We start from the raw sequence: 17,295 nt of genomic DNA on the forward strand, positions 1-17,295 counted from the left end.
GTCACATTTAAAAACCAGGAAGCTTTGATCAACATGCGAATGCTGTGATACGGAATGAGAGAATTAAGAATGCTCGTCATGATGTTGATTTAATTGGCGGATTAAGAGTCTGTCATAGTTTCACAATATCTAGTAGAGTGCGGAATTATCTTTAAATGATCTCACGACATTCACGGAAAATGGACAAAAACAGTAGCAGCTTGTTTTATGAGAAATTTATTTGTTTTATGTGAATAAAATACAATCTAAGTTCTTAACACGTCATGACACGTTATCTCCTTAACGCCCCTCGCCGCGCACGATCGCTAGCGACTATCCCACCATATCCAAATGAGCTCATTTAAGTGTGTCCAACAAGACCGGTCTGGGGAGCATTGTCGGGGTTGATGTTAGCACCACTGAAGCCTAGAGCAGTGTTCCAGGCGTTGGCAGTGGTGGCGTCCTTAGCGCCGGAACCGAGGCTGCTTTGGGCGGATCGGCAAGCAGTCACAGCGTCAGCGGCGGCGCCACAGACGTTGCCGAGCTGATCGCAGATGCGGTTGAAGATGATGTTGGGGTTCAAGGCTTCCTGCTGTCCCTTGTTGACAACGGGGTCCTGGGCCTGGAAGGTAAACTCGCCTGCCTTGCGACCGTTGAGAGACTCCTCGAACTTGACGGTGGGTGTGCAAGTTCCGAAGTTTAGGCCGAGAGAAGAGGCTTGGAAACCGGCGAAGTTACCGGTGGTGGGGTTGGTGACCGCACCGGCACCAGCTTTAGCGGTCGAGCCGCTGTTTGAAGCATTTCCAGAGTTGTTATTGTTGTTGTTGTTGGAAGCAGCAGAAGTAGCGGCGGCGGCAGCAGTGGTGGTAGTAGAAGCGGTTGTAGCCTTGCTACCAGCACACTTAGTCTTGGTCTTGGTGGCGGCTGTAGTGGCGGCGGTAGTGGCAGCAGCAGCGGCGGTAGTAGTTGTGGACTTTGCAGCACCGGCGTTGTTATTGTTGTTGTTGTTGTTGTTGTTGTTGTTGGCGTTACCGTTCGCGGCAGCGCCAGCAATGGTGAAGTTAGAAAAGCCTTGAGCCTTCATAACATCGGCCACACTGAGACCGGTAGCGTCAAAAGGATTTTGTAGGGATGTCTTCGAGTTCGTGTTCTCGGTATTGGAGCCAGTAACGGCAGGATCAACTAGGGGAACAATTCCACGGAGCTCCGCGGTGGCGGGGAGTGTAGCATCGCCGCAGATATTAGGGACACTGACGGCGAAGGGGTTGAAGTTCTGCTCGGCGGCAACAAGGTTCTTTGCCGCGGCAATGACCGAGGCATCAGTTCCTAGACTCGACACGATCTTGTCGGCCAACGTGAGCTTGGCGCACGGGTTAGCGGCGGCAAGCAGCACGCCAGGGACAGAGCCTGCGAGAGTTGCGGCTTCACCAGGATTTCCGAAGCTGCCGAGAGCTTGGACACCGGCAACAGGGACTTGCTCCTGGCTAAAGCGAGCCTCAGCAACCGCGAGAAGGGCGGAGATAAGAGTAACTTTGGTATACATGGTGACGGAGAAGAACAAAGTTGAGTCAAGCAACAAGTTCAAATTCCTTGAAAGGTGGTTTGAGAAGAGGACGAGTCCTGAATAATAGGATGAATAGAATTGAGCAAAGACCGACCTAGCGGTACGTAAGGAATGGAATGAGAGAAATGAAGGTATAGAACAAAAAGTTCACAGAACTGAAACGAATTGACTGTCAAAGAATGAACTGAAGCTTGATGGAGAAGAAGATAGTAGAACTTACTCTATGAAGCTGGGGAAAAGGTATTATATAGATGGCGCATATCAACGACCCCAAAGTCGGCGATGGCATAACTGACTAGGATACTTAGTTCGAGCAGGCTTTGGCGAGCCCCTTCTGCAGATCATACTTCATCTTAGCATTGAGATCAGATGGTGAGCTAGCATGGAGGCAGGGATATGAATCGCTCATGGCACCAACAACGACCTTACTTCGGCAGACATTCGACTTTATTCGTCCCAAGTCGGAGTATCGTACCGATGTGTAACTGGGATCTGAACCCTAAAGAGATATCCTGCATCATGAAGAAGTAGCCAAGTATATCTGGCACCTTAGGGACGAAACTCTCAAGTGCTTCAACGACTCTACTATGTATGAGTCGTGGTCCCGGCTTGTTGGATATCTTCGACAGAACTCCGTGAGCGGTTAGCGGAACAGCTAGCGGAATCAGATATGGCCCCAGGGGGAGGCTCTTGAAGCACTGGGATCTTGGCTGTTCTTGTGAACAAGCCTTCCATCCTGACAAGGATTAGCAAAGATCTGGCCGTGACACGAGGGTCCTTTGATTACATAGCATTGACGGTTTGCCGTTAGTAGGATCCATGCGTTACTCTGAAGATCTTTCAGGTAAGGCGCGATTGAGGCTTAAAGATCAGCAACAGCTGGGTTCGATTTATCTCAGTCGGATACCCAGCTATGTGGTTCGTCTTTATCTGGTGGGACTATCTGCTTTCTATAAATTGAAGCCTCTTACTGAATCTTAAAGAATTTTTGATCACTAGAATTTCCACTGCTGCGTCTAGGGCTACTAGGTAACTGCCATTCAAACAATTTCTCGTTTGTTGAGTTGAAGCGCTGTTGTGATCTCAAACTTGAGGGAAGAAGGCCACTATGAATTAGGCTTAGTTAAACCCCAGAATGCGAATTTGCAGCTAAAATGGTGAGAATGCTAGGCGACTATCCCTTCTGGAAATTGAACTGGCTTTGGCGACGGCTTGGCATTCTAGCGACCCACCATCTTCCTTAAGCGGCTCTCTCCGACAAGCTTGTAGGCCCCTGATTTTTACTTAGTACCCCTGCTAAAGAGAGCGATCAAACCGCTTCACAAGAACTTTGAGACAACTTCGAGACTCTGGTAGTTTGATCTGACTTCAAATCTTCCACGAAGAAAATTATACGGTACCCGGGCCGTCATGACGGACGTCGATTGCGATTACTGGCGCGATACTAATTGACAGAACACCATCGCGAATCTCAACCGTCATGCGAATGAATTGGTGGCTACGATTTGATTTCTTAGGAAGGTCTCTAATCTTCTAAAGCAACCTCGGTCCCATTTACATACACTCGATAACCGCGCTTTTGTATTCGCATTTCGAAATATCCAAAGCCTTGAAACCGTCGAGGGAGAATACTACACAATTATACGCGACGAGATTGAAGCGATTTGTAGAAGATGCCTCCAGACGCGTCCTAAGAGAGAGATATGACGGTAGGTAGGTAATGCCTAGGAAGTTTGAAGATTGAAACTCGACTCTTCACGTAGAGCTACTGGGTTTTCTACGATAATAATAATAGATTGTCGATAAGATCATGCCTCGATTCTCCAAACGCGAAGGAAAATAGCCATCATCGCCATGATTTCCACAGGGTCACCCTCAGCCTAGTTGCCGATCTTCGCTGTGGCGGCAAGTCGACTCGATTTTCCGCGAGATCACGTCGATGCTGGTGCTGGTATCAGTCCTTGACGAATATCATGCGTTGATCATCGAACATCAAATGACTTGTCGGGTCTCGTTTCATCTGATTTCATCGATATCTATTATGATACAAGATTTCTGATCTCAGCATACAATTTTGCATGCTCCAGAACACCCAGGGCCACGCAGATCATAACATTCGATATTATGCCATTCTTGATATTGGCGTTTCTATAATGCGACATGTAATCCATAGGTAGCGACGAATGTTATCGTCAACTCCCCGATTCATCAATTGTCGTCCGAGTCGGTTCAGTCGCCGCTTCGTACGATTCCTGTGTTATACCGCCTAGGATACTTCGTTACGGATATGCATCTTCTTACCGCGTGTTGAGTGCGACCCTCTCGCGTCGCTGGGGCGTACTGGTCAGACCCGATTGGTATTTACAAGTTGTGAATTATTTCAAATACCGCTTCTTCTCATTAATCACACCTTCACCGTCAATCATACCACTAGAACGGCATTGTCCGTGGCAAGAGACTTCTTTCCGAACAATACTACCCGATAATACCGCTACTTTTCATGATTTCGGGCCGGGTCGAACCATATTGCTCATTTCAAAAAATCTCCGAGAGCCGCTTTTCTTTCGATCCTACAGCAACTAACATAACACACCGCCAAGGACAAATTTAGGTGACTATAATACATATCCCTCATTGCGGAGACTGAGTTGCTAGTCCTACTTTAGTCACATTCTCGTCTCCTACACCGCCACTGAGTTGACTTGGAACTTTTGCATCGCAGGCGTGGCGTTAGATACGCCCTCGATGGGCTCGTAATTGTCTTTTACCTCAGGTGGAGGCAGATGGAGAAGGGGAACATCCTCGATACCGCGAGGCCCGATATTAGGGCGCTTCTTGATATCAACCTCTGGCTCACCGCTCTTCAGACGTCTGACCAAGTCCTCCGGATCGAAGTCAACACCAAAGGGATTCTCGGCTAGCTCGGGGCCCATCATGTACTCAGTGGCCTCCTCAACCGTATCGAAATTATCGACTTGCGTCTCTATCACGTTTCCGTCGGGGTCTTGATAGTACCTACTAAGATGTTAGCTAAGCAGTCTATTATTATGGGGTCTCGCGGGGAGTCCAACATGGAAGTGGTAGGTCCGTGGTTGACAGACCAGACCGGTAGGATGCCACGAGCTTTCCGCTGGAGATAGGCCGTGGCGAAGTCATTTAGCGAGTCGAAGGAGAACGCGATATGATCTAGGCCGGCGCTGCTGCGGATCTTGTCGCCACATCCCGGTATGGCGCAGATTGCAATGCGATGGTGTTCGTCGTCGTAAGTTAAGAAGGCCATGACTGCAGTCTCGGCAACAACATGAGCACCTAGTAAACTCTTGTAAAATTCAATCTACTATAAAGTTAGCTTCTTCCTATATTAAGGAAATATGAAGATCGATCGAAAAGATAACCTTCAACATTCTGACGCGACATGTTTTTGAACGTACCATAGGCCTGTATCTTGGGGTCCTCAACACGATATGAGCCATTCGCGATGGCGAAATAACCTTTCCGGAGAGATTTACTTCGGCCATTGTGAAGTTAGAAGAGAGTTGTTGTATATGAATGTTGAATTCAAGCTCCTGATAGGTTAAAGTCGTTTAGACTTTGGTATTGTTAACTTTTGTTGAACATCGCTGAAAGTCATCATAGCACAGAGGATATTCAAGCTCTTTATATGTCCAAATAGATGCTTACGCGTTAACTAGAAAATGTGAATCCGATTTGCTTTTTTGGATAGTGTCGTCATGGCTGCGACAGCTGAATACACGAAGTCCGCGGCGAGCCTTGTGGTTGGGCAATTAGCAAGCTAAACCCCATCGTAATAGCTGCTTATGGGGGAAAGAGTGGTAACACAGCTACGGCATGCGGCATACAAGCTGAACTGCCCTGCAGTTACCCGATTGTAAGCACGTTGCAGCTGGTCGGATCGGAATCGTTGCCCCGAGTCGCGAGGCCGGCGACCGTGATGAACATACTCCAACTCTTACTGGCTCTCACTTCTCTACCCCTCGCATATTATGGCGATTTTTGCGATCTTCTACCCTCCCTCGCCTTACTCTGGTTAATAGCTTGGCAAGTGATCCATCTATCCCGTCAAACATTGAAGATTCGTCCACTCATAATGCAACCGACTGTGAAATTGGGACCAAAAGGCGACGAATGGACGTACAACCGTGACACTAAGACGTACGATCTCACTCGCGGGGTTTCCTCTCCCGGCTTCACTATTCGCACAACGCAGGGACCTCCCGATGCATCGATTACATTGGCGCCAGCTTTGAGCGCTCTAGTCGTCGTTGATATGCAGAATTTCTTTCTCCATCCGAGGTGCAATGAACACCCAACCGGATTAGCTGCAGCGGATCACACCCTCGAGGTCATCGAGAAATGTCGGGAGGTTGACGTCAAGGTACAGCAGAGGCGCCAATAGCCGAACATGTGAAAACACATGACTGTCCTACATTTCCCATTCATAATCACATAAAAGCGCTGATAAATCACCGATTTGGAGTGAGAAATCAAGACTGACACTAGCACTGCGTCTAGATCATCTGGCTGAACTGGGGACTAAGTGAGGGCGACCTCAGCAGCATGCCTGCAGCCACCGAGCGCAGCTTCGGTAGTAGCCTCATTACTCCACCCAAAGACGATAAATATGCCAGGAACGGGTTCGGTTCCGACATGGGCGACAGGAGGGGTCGACTGCTAATGGAGGGATCTTGGAATGCGAAGCTCTATGATCCCCTGCAGGATGCCAGTCGCGCGGACACGGACGTGTTTTGCAGCAAGAATCGTATCTCGGGCTTTTGGCACGGGGAGACGCCGCTCGCGAAAGAACTCGCTGCTGGTGGCTATCGCACTCTTTTGTTCGCCGGTGTTAATACAGATCAATGCGTACTGGGAACTTTGGCCGACGCGTATTATCGCGGATGGGACTGCATCATGATCGAGGACTGCTGTGCTACGACTACTCCAGGAGGGCATGATGTCACTATTTACAACACATCGGTGAGTCACTTATCATCAATATTATCGTCGATGTCTACACGATCAAGATCACGATTTCACCTAGGATTAAGAATACTATTTATCGTCTTTACTACATATTTTTCTTCTCTTATGTTAATATTCCATATATATCACTTACCATTATCATAGAGCGGGTATGGATTTGTGGTCGATAGTAAGAGTATCGTCGAAGGTACACTTGCGTAACGATACACAGATAAGGATATCCAACGCTTCCGTGCCAAGGAGGTTGGCAATGTGGAGATCGTGGGACTAGGTAGTTCCGGGTGTTCGGTCACCTTGTTTGCAATTTAATATCCGATTTAATGACCGTTAACCATAGGGCTGGGTTAATATATCTGCCAAACCTCGTGTTTCGAGCGTGAGTTGTATCTATAGCACTACTAGGCTAATTATTCAACTTTGCTAGCCAAGTTAAGCTCAGTCTAGATCACTTCGATCGGTGTCATACCCTCCACGAGTTCAATTCCATGATGCGGGGTGTCTGCCATCCCGAAACATCCGTCCGGATGAAATTTCCAATTCGTTGCTCACTCAATCATAGGATTGTAGGGCAATATTTGAAGTACCGAGTGGGATACGCGGCAGAGAGGGGAGAGAACCACTTCATTGTGACACAACGCGAAGTAACCGGGTTATCGCATGTGACGTTGGGGTATACATACATCAATAATAAGGGAATCGACGGGTTCTATTTGCCTGCTCTACCACACCAGAAGTCGCCTCTTTCCTGCGGATCACAATCATGATTTTCCAACTCGCATGTCTTTGGGCAGTATTGCTGTCGAACGTCACGGGCGTGAAAGGCTATCACATCTCGCACCGAGAGGAATGCGCGCCGTTTGATAACGGGACCATTATCATTGACTCGTACCAGCTCTACCCCGAAAACGCCGACTTCGATCTGAATCAATGTCTCTTGTACTTTGGGTGCGTTGTCTCACTTTTATTGACGGCCTGTTGCATGTGTGATGTGGCTTGCAGCTAAAGAAATAACAAGGTCGCTTTTTAACGCATCGGTAGTCGTGTACGACCCGTACAAGGCCGAGACGGTGTTGACAATAGAATTCCCGGGTGTAACACGTACCAGGCCATTTCACGTCGGGGGTGTCGCATGGGATCCGTACACGAACTTGATATCTATCCTGGTGGACTCCGCAGTTCCACATGAAACCCCTGACCACCAGATTTCAGGTGACGACTACATCGTGCGATATGATCCCGTCAAGCAAGAACTCGTATGGTCCCTCAATATCACCGAGGTGAGCCAGGGTTTATATGGCGGTCAGCAAGATGTTGAACACGATTCCCGCGGCCACGTTTACGTGCTAGGAAGTTATCCGGGAACGATCTTGCGCGTGGAGCCAGACGGCAGCCGTATCGAACCATGGTATTTACCTGAGACTATTGACCATACGTATGCCGGGCTCACTGGTCTTGCGGCAATCGGAGATATTCTCTTAGTTAGCAACGCTTTGAATAGGACCGGCAGCGGCGAGATATACCGTTTCGACCTAACGGCGGACAAGGGCACACCTGTGCTTGTTCCTAAGACGCCGGCCAACAGTTCAATTGAGTCGCTTGACGCTATATACCTACCGCCGAAGTATGAGGGGAAAGTGCTACTCGTTTCGGAGCACGACAGGGGTGTCTCGGTGCTGAGATCAGCGGACGGCAAGTGGGAAGCTGCCGAATATCTGGGTCTCATACCGAACGATCCCTCCCTCGATTCCGGTTCTCTCAACACTGCCACTGTTGAGATCTCCGGAACCGTTTTTGCGGTGATTGAATGGTTTACTGATCCAATCGTTGCCGGCACCTCAGCCGGGAATAGGACGGAATTCCCACTTGTAGATATCACACCAGATATTGAAAAGCTCTTGGCAACCCCTCAGCATTAGGTACGTAGAACAAAATAAGAGATTGGTCTGTAACGAATAAATTTGAAACTTGATATTTCCTAGCGCTTCAATTGGTTTAGCGATTGTGGAGGCTAGTTCGATCATTGCGACAGTGACGAGCACCGGCGGTTTGGTGCGCGGTTAGATACGGTCCAATCTCACTAGAATGATTTGCTTGACTACAAGTAACTCTTTACGAGTAGCGAGATCGGTAATTGAGATTAAATATCTGGTAATTTAGGTAGGGTTTCATCCAGATCGCAGTCATCTGAATAGATCTTGCTGTGATGTGATAGTAGATGCTATTTTGGTAGCATCCAATCTTTCTATTCGACCCATATCCGTTGTGCGCATAGAGCTTAGAACACTGCTGCGAAAGTTTAGGCCAAATGTTTCGCACCGACACGCACCATAGCTCATGGGATAAATCCGTGTAATTTCTGAGAATTCTCGCACAGTGAGGGGGTTTTCTCTAGCGGCCGTTCTACCTAGGTTACCGCTGTTGTCCACTAAAAATCGGCTGAAGGACCGCTAACCTTAGCTTAGAACTAACAGCCATGGAACCCTGGAGGTTAATACAGTATGAACCGCACTTAGCAAAGCCCCTGATAGAAATGCGAAACTCTTGATCGAAATCATAGTAGACTTATATAGTACTTCCGAGACAAAAACTCATCTAAAGGTTAAACTAAAGTTTAACGATTCCTACAGACCTAGGTAGATAGGGGAAGATATCTCGTAGGTACCTAGTAGGTACGTAAAGCTGCTGACGAAATATTATAAATTTGTCGTCACTCTATTCGCATCCACCAGCTTGGAAATGTTTGGCCTCACTCTACTATCACTGCTGGGAGTATATATGTATATGAGTGATAATGGCTTTTTATTCAACTGCTAGAATGTTTTTTAACTCCGTGACCACGTAATTTTAATGTTCTTGAGATACGCTGGTCGAATGCCATTCGGTTGCTTAGACTAAACGCCGAGCTACGACTTCGCAAGCGTCTCTCCTAGTTCCTTTCCACGGGCAGCCGCCGCCTTGACGGCCTTATCCACGGTCTCCTTGAGTCCAGAAGCCTCGAAGCTTTTCAGCGCAGCCTCCGTGGTCCCCTTAGGACTGGTAACATTTATTCGTAGCTGCGCCGGCTCGTCAGATGATTCGACAAGCATCTTACCCGCGCCGTAGCAAGTCTGCTTTGCCAGGCGAGTAGCTTGCTCTCGCGTAAGTCCTAGACTTATTCCGCTTTCAATCAGGTGCTCTACCATGGCGAAGAAGTACGCCGGCCCGGATCCTAAAATGTGATGATATCTAGGTAAGTAGGTTTTAATTGATTTGGATGAGGGGGAAATGTGCCTACCCGATAGCCCCGTTACAACGTCAATCAGTTCCTCTCGGTCTACCCACTCGGCTACTTTGCTCACGCTAGCCAGAAGTGATGCGGCGAGGTCCTTTTCTGCTTGGGACACGTCGTCACTGGCGAAGAGACCCGAGGCGCCTTCGCCGAGCAGGGCGGGTGTGTTCGGCATAACACGAATTATGTGGGGAGAGCGCCCATCCGCTAGCTTGAACCACTCCTTCAGGCTCTCCAACGTGATGCCCGCAGCGATTGAGACAATTAAGGGCAAAGAAGTGCGCCCGGCCCAAGCACCAGCAAGCTCCTGGCATACGCCTTTCGTGACTTGAGGCTTTACGGCGAGGATGAGGAGGTCTGCATCTTGCGATGCTTCGACGTTAGATGCGGAGGTGCGCACCCCGGTGGCCGCTATCTTCTCCCGGTTCACGTCCCACGGCTCGGAAACGTATATGTTCTGCTTATCGATGCCCTTGGTAACAAGACCACCGATGATGGCACCGGCCATATTGCCTCCGCCGATAAAGCATAGCTTGCTTTTCTGTAGTTGTGAAGACATTTTGGCTTTAGAAGGTGTTTGTAATGTGTAAGTTTTGGTAACGACCCGATGTGCTATTTTATAATGATAAGGTTTGCGCTATTAGCTTCACTAAATAATAGGTACCTAACCATGGTTGTGGCGCAGTTAACTGTGGCGTAGGTAGTTGACAAATTAGGGGGTGACTGGAGATATAGCATTATCGTAGAGTTATCTAAGTATATTTATTTAGATACTAGGTAGGCACCATGTTCTGATATTTGTTTTTATCTGGATCTAGACTTTATTAAATCTATGTTACATAGCCTTTAAAAGTATTAGATACATACCTAGGTAGGTACTCAGGAAACTTTCAAGGTTGATATGTCAAATTATCTTTCCCATTGTCGATTTGTCATACACAGCACCTGCTATACTATCTTAAACTGCACATTTCGTATAGATGAATCCCTACGAACCTATTTACCTAATATTCCCGTCGATTACCTTATAGACGAAAGTTTAGGCCATTTCATCTGAAAATGAGTGCACTTAAGTTTGGTAACCATTTGATTCGTATCGGTGTGACCCGTTTGCTCTTCCCTACTAAATTACGACTACCTCGTAGATTTCCTCATCCTATATTTGCACAGGTAGGTGCCTTGCCGTTACAGCTCTAACTAATATGTAGATCATAATGATTCTCAATCCTTACCAAAAACAAAAACATTTCAACCCAGGTTCTGACACTTCTAACCTACAACAAACGCATACGCCCGTTCAACCTCAGCCAACTGCCTTTGTCTATTCGTTAATAAAATTAGAGAGTTGATTAATTCATCTACCTCTCTAAATCAGAACCCATTCCATCTTTTTTTCTCTACTTATTATCCATCTTTCTGGCATGATATCATGTCAATTATTTCGAGCATGACAACCTTTCAAACCCTCCCAAATGAGCTTCTCATGGAGATAGCAGGACACTTAGAGGACACCGATTTGAACTCTCTTTCCAGAACTAGCCGTAAGCTTCACTCCATCTCCAATCCCATGCTGTATGTATTGGCCTCGAGGATACACCCTCATCTCCTTTCTTGGGCATGTGAAGTTGGCGCAACAGCTGTGGTACAGAAGCTGCTTGCGGCTGGATCAAGCCCGAATCTTCCGGCGTTCTTGCCTCTCTCACCAGATCTCTACAACTTCAATGGTCCCCCCGGATGTCCATTGGACATTCTCGAGAATATATATGGGCACGACTGGTGGAAACGGCGAATCAATTCGGGAGTGATAATCGCGCGTGACAATATCAAGATTTACGATCCCGAACTACATCCAATCCCAGGACGATATATATGGTTGACATATTCGTACTGGTTCCCCCTTCACGCCGCCGTCCAATCTGGTTCAGCTGAAATCGTCAAGTTGCTAGTCAATTCTGGCTCACATCTGGATTTACCTTCAAATATGTTATGTTCCTGTCGGGCCAATGGCATTACCTCCCCCCAAGAACGTGGGCAAGCTGGTTGTTGGACCCCACTTCATGCGGCACTATGCTCTGGAGATGAAGCAATGGCGAACTTACTTCTAAGTCTTGGAGCATCACCGGGTATCGAGCTGCTCACCGGACAGTCAAACGCATTGCACTGGGCGGCTCGAGCTGGTTTTATCTCTACTATACACCTCCTCATAGAGGACCTCCATGTCCCTGTCGATATCACCGATACTGCAAGTATATTTCAATATTTCCGTTGTTAATCGTTATGTCGTTTATTGTTCTGTCATAAATCATTTCCTATTACTAGAAACCGGTGTTACTTGTCATCTTGACCAAGTACCTACAAATGATTTCTCTATAGAACCGTTGCTAACTACCTTACCTAGGACGGAGCAACTCCTCTTATGTGGGCACTGGGAACTAAGTCGAGCGTGAAGACAATGGATTGTCTTATCCAACACGGTGCTGATCTTGAGGCGAGAATCACAATCACCCACAATGACTGCCGACAACCAACTGCTATTTCCCAAGCTCTCGCTAACACATGGACCGAAGATGCTAAATATCTGATCGATGCTGGGGCCAATATCAATCCCATCCCGCCATTTGGTTACTCCGCACTAGACTACTGTCTTTTTGCGTCTGGAATTACTTTCCGCGACGAAGAGATATGGCAGTATCGCCAGTTGTATTCCTGTGGAAAATCATTCCAGGATCATCTGGCTCGACATCAAGAGTGCGAGTACAATGTTGGGCTATTGGCACATCGTCCTGCCCCTGGGGTTCCTCCTCCTGCTAAAAAGATAACCAAATCAGAAGTTTTTACGACATTGGTACAGAAAGGTGCTCACCTCCTTGATTTGTCACTGATACGGGCATCCAAACATCACAATCTGGCGCTGGTGAAGTACCTGATTGATCAAGGTGCTCGAGTCAACGCAGAAAATGGAAACCAACTCGGCCTATTTCCATTACTTGCTGCAGTTTCGCACCGAAGCCTGGAAAACGCCAAATCCCCACATGATACTATCGACTACCTCCTCAAGCATGGCGCGTATCCTAACAAGCAAAACCGTTTCGGCCAGAGCGCCTTGATGGAAATCTGCAGTCGTATAGAACGCAGCCCGAAACAGCTCAAGATAATCAAGCTACTATTCCGTTATGGCCTGGACCCTAACATTAGTCATCCTAGGCCATCACCTCCGTGGCATTTTTCCTATTGGTCTCCAGCATCGATCACAGCTTTTCAAGCAGCCTTCTGCATGTGGAAAGAAGATATCTGCCGTTACCTCATGGAGAAAGGGGCAGAAATCTCTCATGAAAGAGGCGACCTTCGTCATATGATAGAATTTCGTGCGTTGCATGGCGCGTACCACCAAAGTCTAGACGGCATCAAGAACTGCCCCCACGATCAAGAACTTGAAAATCTGCCAGATGGGGAGGAACGGGAGAGGCCCCGTAATCCAGGGGATGACTTTACTCAAAGTCGTGCTGACTGCGATCGCTGTGCCCCCTTGTGCTACTTACTGGAGATTGATCATGATCGATGGCTCGCGAATGACCAAGAGTCGTTCTGGCTGGCTAGATGTACCTGGTGGTTTCCAATGGCCGAATGCCTTATTGATCGAGGAGCTCCTAGCTCTTTTTGGACGTCAAATCCCTGGAACCTACTCTAGGCACTAAGTACACAATTGGGTGGCCTCGTCCCATTAGTTTCTATTTCTAACGCGTTTTCAGGGCTATCGCACCATTATGTAGATGCCAGGTCTACACCTTCCTCTATGCCTTCAATGTATATAGAGGGACCATTAGGTAGTTACCTAGTTATTGACATTCCATTGACTCGGGCTTGACGAAGTATATCGTGAATGATCGCTTAAAACATCTTCACATATTAAGTAAACTAGGTAGGAGGTAACTAACATATTATATTACCAAACATTACATTTATAAGGCATACGCAATTTGCGCCAAGTTTTCAATCCCAGCCAACCCGTACAGCGCAGCATCGTTCGTCGCAAGCCACGCCGCCTCGTCGACCGGAGATAAGACCAGACTCCCATTAATCGCCTCAGCGACCCACGGCGCACTTGGTGAAAGTCCATCCGTATTCAGAAACTCGTTCCAAGCGCGCTTTGCTAGTGTCGCGTTGCCCAGCTTATTTGCCGCGTACGCCGTCAACCGCGAGTGTCCCTGCTTCAGGTTCAGGTTACCAAAGCTGGAGCCGTATCTTGCCTTCTGCTCCGCAGCGCCGGCTCCATAGTAGTAGCAGTAATCCAGCCAGACGTCCTGGAAAGCTTTCGGGAACTCGTCGCCGAGGAAGTCTGCAAGCTGCGAGACGATCTCCGGAAGTCCGAAGCTCGCTGGGAGATGGCTGACGTCTACGGTGCCGGTATTATTCGAGTCAGTTGATGGCGGCGAGACGATGCCGGTGCGGATGTTGTAGAGGCCGAGGCCGGTTACGAAGCCGTTCTTTAGGCTGGCAATACTGTGCATGGTTGAATTGAGCTTCGATCGGGCTTCTTCCCATCGCGAGCCGCGACGCTCCCACTCGATTAACCAGGTCGATGCGAGTCCGGACCAGTCGAGACCGATATCCAGGTCTATGGCTGTCGGGTCGATGACGTAGGGGACGTTGGGATCGCGTACCTTGCGTCGTGGGTCTACGGTAAGGAATGCGCTTTCGGCATCCATGAGCTCGTGGAGAAGCTCTCCAACGCGCTCATCTCCACCAGATAGGTAGTAGAAGACCTGACGGTAGATAGGCGTTGAGACACGGATCTGCTTAGAGCTGTCACCCCATTGCTGGACACCATGTCGCGTTCCGAAGCCCTTGTATGGACCGATGTGGTAAACGTCTACTTCACCAGTGTGTCTAGCGTGAGCTTCCGCGAAGCGGTATACATCTGCTCTACCAGTTCTTAGGAAGTAGTTCCAGAAGAAAAGATTCGGCGAGAGTTCCGAATTATCCCAAGCATAGCCCCCGATATCGTAGCGCCAGGTATGTCTGTCGGTATCGTAGGTATGCATGATATCACCGTGGTCAAAGAAACCGTACCATCGTCGTTGAACGATTTGATCTTGGTAGTACTTAATTAAGAAGTCAAGATGTGACTCGATTGTCTGCGCCGCAGCCGACGAGTTGTCGGGGGTTGTCGCCCAGTACGATCCAATTGCCTTTGTCTCCTGGATGTATTGTGGTTCTGCAACGAGTACTGGCGGCTCATTTGCATAATCGACTAGGGAAGATAATGTATCCGCAGCGGGTGTTTTGTCGAATGGAAACAGGAATACTTCATTAGTTCGAGCAATTCCATATGGCGTGTCCCATCCTTCCTCATAATCTTCGTAGGTGATCTCGAGCGCGTCGAGTTGGTCTGCAAATGTATCTTCTCCTAATTTGTCATGGAAAGGTCGAGCATCTATCGGTTCAGCAGCGGGACTGTATAACCAGAGGGTGATTTGACCCACATCCGAAGCTGCATTCGAGATATCAAGACCAGTTGGGTATCGCTTCCAGAAATCGCGAAGAGCAACAGCGAGACCACCCTGTGTAGCACCCCCTAGGTAGGCCAGGCCTCCTGATTGAGTACCTCCGGGAATCTTGACCCAACTCTGACCCGACTTTGTCCGCTTTTTCAGTGTGAATCCATCGGGAGACAATTGCGTCAGACTATAGTCGCTCCATGAAGGGATCCACTTTAACCTAGAAGAGACTCTGGTATCCCAAGTCGAAATATCAGGCAATTCCGTGCCGTCGTACTGCGCAGTGCGAACAGTCTTTCCGGGGTCTCTTCGAAGACCCGTAATACCCTGGACAGCTTCACGGAGAAGACCCCCGTCTGGGCCGGCCAACCTGACGTGACGGTTGTATAGCTCCTCACCGCTCAGTGGGACATCGAAACGGATTCCGATACCCGAGACAAAGTCTTGATCGGGCTTAATATCGAATATGAGGGTGTGGACGACTCGGATGGCGTCCGAGTTTGCGTATAGGTAAAAGCGGAGAATGAATGGCAATAAGTCATCATGCGCGCCTGAGGTAACCTTATGCGTGCCGCGCACTGTTACCAATGCTCTTACGGAGCTGTCATCGTACTCGACGGTGGAATTGTCGACATTGCTTTCGAATTGGAATTTGTTGATGGATGTTGAGTTTCCTTCATCATCATTTTCGACTCCAGATTGAGATCGTAGTATCAATCGCCCATTCTGGCCAACAATCTTGCCGCTTGATGTCTTGATTTCGCTCACGAGAATACTTCCGGACTTGGGAAAAGTCGCAGAAAGCTTTCCCGTGTTGATGGTGGCTTCGGAATCGGACTCGCTAACGGTTAAACTCGACGAAGATGAGTTTGAGGCCCGTTTTTCCTTGCTCCCCGCCGTACTTGTTGATGCTGTGATGCTGTACTTGTCATACACTGTCTCAGAAGCCCCTACAGCGTGCGCGGACCATTTTATCGAACCATCTGGCCAAGAAGCCAGGATCCACGACTGGAGGGGTACCTGGCCTTCACTATCACCCTCGCGGCCAGCGAAGGTGGTTGTATTGGCTTGGTATTTCCCTCGAGGCCAAGGGAGTCCGAAAGTTGTTCCGGAGTTAATCTTCGGCGCATCACCGACCCAACTCACAGCAACAGTGTCGCTTGCTAAGCTGCTGCTGTTTGAATAGCTCTGGGCCGAAGAGGCGCTGGATAAGCCCAGAACTGCGAGCAGTCCTAGAATCTGCCGTGCTGACATTCTCAGGAGGCTTAGGCAAAGATCGTGACTGGGGTCATCTACTCTTCCTTAAAGCCCTGGCTCCATCGAGTCCAGTTTTTGAAGTCGGCCGAACCCATACTTCTTATAACAGAGGGTTATGGAGAAGCCTTTCTCCAATTTTTGACGTATGTACGGTCTCCTGGATAAACAGAAAGCTGCAAGCTTGGAGCTATGTAACTTGGCTTGCGTAGTCTATTGCTACCTCGGTGAATATTATACCGGGCATCTTGCCCAGTAGAGAGAATGAAATCTGTTCCGTACCTGACTAGACTTATTATGTCCTACCTTGCACCATTAGGGCGCTATAAGGCAAGGCGAGGATAGAATAACGCAAGCATGACAATCCCATCACGAAAGATTCCACGAATGATATGGACACGCGGAATGTTGGCCCAGGTCTCTTAGTAGTTTAACTTATGAACTTGCAGTGGGGATTGCGGGGATATCTTGGCTGTCTACTCGGGTACCGAGCAGCTCTAGGTAAGTCGGTACGCTTGGTGCAATTGACGAGTAAAAGAACGTGATCAATATTGGAGATGCTATATTCTTGACTTCTGGACCATATTTTTCCATATAGGGATTAATGAGTTGTTGTAGGATGTAGGCATTGGTCTTGGATTTGCGAGAACATTTTCTAATTCAGATATCAGCCGACACAGCAAGAAATCTAGATCCATTCGCCGGTCTTCTTGGCGGATAACTTACCTAGG

At 48.3% G+C, this 17,295-nt stretch overlaps 7 protein-coding genes across 7 annotated transcripts; 3 read left to right on the top strand and 4 right to left on the bottom strand.

The window, feature by feature from the left end:
* Positions 1 to 199: 199 nt before the first annotated feature.
* GGS22DRAFT_73553 (uncharacterized protein) lies at positions 200 to 1,731 on the bottom strand. The gene has a single exon (XM_047967946.1). It carries the CDS (start codon positions 1,520 to 1,522, stop codon positions 341 to 343), a length of 1,182 nt encoding a protein of 393 aa, XP_047815147.1. The 5' UTR covers positions 1,523 to 1,731; the 3' UTR covers positions 200 to 340.
* A 2,493-nt stretch (positions 1,732 to 4,224) lies between these two features.
* On the bottom strand, positions 4,225 to 5,061 carry GGS22DRAFT_192402 (Glyoxalase/Bleomycin resistance protein/Dihydroxybiphenyl dioxygenase; the record flags this gene model as incomplete). Its single annotated transcript, XM_047965256.1, has 3 exons — positions 4,225 to 4,558; positions 4,615 to 4,877; positions 4,975 to 5,061. 3 exons carry the CDS (start codon positions 5,059 to 5,061, stop codon positions 4,225 to 4,227), a joined length of 684 nt encoding a protein of 227 aa, XP_047815148.1.
* Positions 5,062 to 5,651: 590 nt separating this feature from the next.
* Positions 5,652 to 6,745, top strand: GGS22DRAFT_192403 (Isochorismatase hydrolase; the record flags this gene model as incomplete). Its single annotated transcript, XM_047965257.1, has 3 exons — positions 5,652 to 5,939; positions 6,077 to 6,538; positions 6,689 to 6,745. 3 exons carry the CDS (start codon positions 5,652 to 5,654, stop codon positions 6,743 to 6,745), a joined length of 807 nt encoding a protein of 268 aa, XP_047815149.1.
* A 307-nt stretch (positions 6,746 to 7,052) lies between these two features.
* On the top strand, positions 7,053 to 8,707 carry GGS22DRAFT_73596 (uncharacterized protein). Its single transcript, XM_047967947.1, has 2 exons — positions 7,053 to 7,489; positions 7,560 to 8,707. The coding sequence occupies exons 1-2, from the start codon at positions 7,305 to 7,307 to the stop codon at positions 8,458 to 8,460; spliced, it is 1,086 nt and encodes a 361-aa protein (XP_047815150.1). The 5' UTR covers positions 7,053 to 7,304; the 3' UTR covers positions 8,461 to 8,707.
* Positions 8,708 to 9,227: 520 nt separating this feature from the next.
* Positions 9,228 to 10,422, bottom strand: GGS22DRAFT_172923 (pyrroline-5-carboxylate reductase). Its single transcript, XM_047962845.1, has 2 exons — positions 9,819 to 10,422; positions 9,228 to 9,752 (listed from the first exon to the last, which is right to left on the bottom strand). The coding sequence occupies exons 1-2, from the start codon at positions 10,369 to 10,371 to the stop codon at positions 9,448 to 9,450; spliced, it is 858 nt and encodes a 285-aa protein (XP_047815151.1). The 5' UTR covers positions 10,372 to 10,422; the 3' UTR covers positions 9,228 to 9,447.
* Positions 10,423 to 11,241: 819 nt separating this feature from the next.
* Positions 11,242 to 13,500, top strand: GGS22DRAFT_192406 (ankyrin; the record flags this gene model as incomplete). The annotated part of the gene is made up of 2 exons (XM_047965258.1): positions 11,242 to 12,036; positions 12,211 to 13,500. 2 exons carry the CDS (start codon positions 11,242 to 11,244, stop codon positions 13,498 to 13,500), a joined length of 2,085 nt encoding a protein of 694 aa, XP_047815152.1.
* A 220-nt stretch (positions 13,501 to 13,720) lies between these two features.
* Positions 13,721 to 16,781, bottom strand: GGS22DRAFT_73608 (uncharacterized protein). The gene has a single exon (XM_047967948.1). The coding sequence runs from the start codon at positions 16,562 to 16,564 to the stop codon at positions 13,772 to 13,774; it is 2,793 nt and encodes a 930-aa protein (XP_047815153.1). The 5' UTR covers positions 16,565 to 16,781; the 3' UTR covers positions 13,721 to 13,771.
* Positions 16,782 to 17,295: the final 514 nt, after the last annotated feature.

This window comes from Annulohypoxylon maeteangense (assembly GCF_022496945.1).
Source record: "Annulohypoxylon maeteangense strain CBS 123835 unplaced genomic scaffold GGS22scaffold_20, whole genome shotgun sequence".
Lineage (NCBI taxonomy): Eukaryota > Fungi > Ascomycota > Sordariomycetes > Xylariales > Hypoxylaceae > Annulohypoxylon > Annulohypoxylon maeteangense.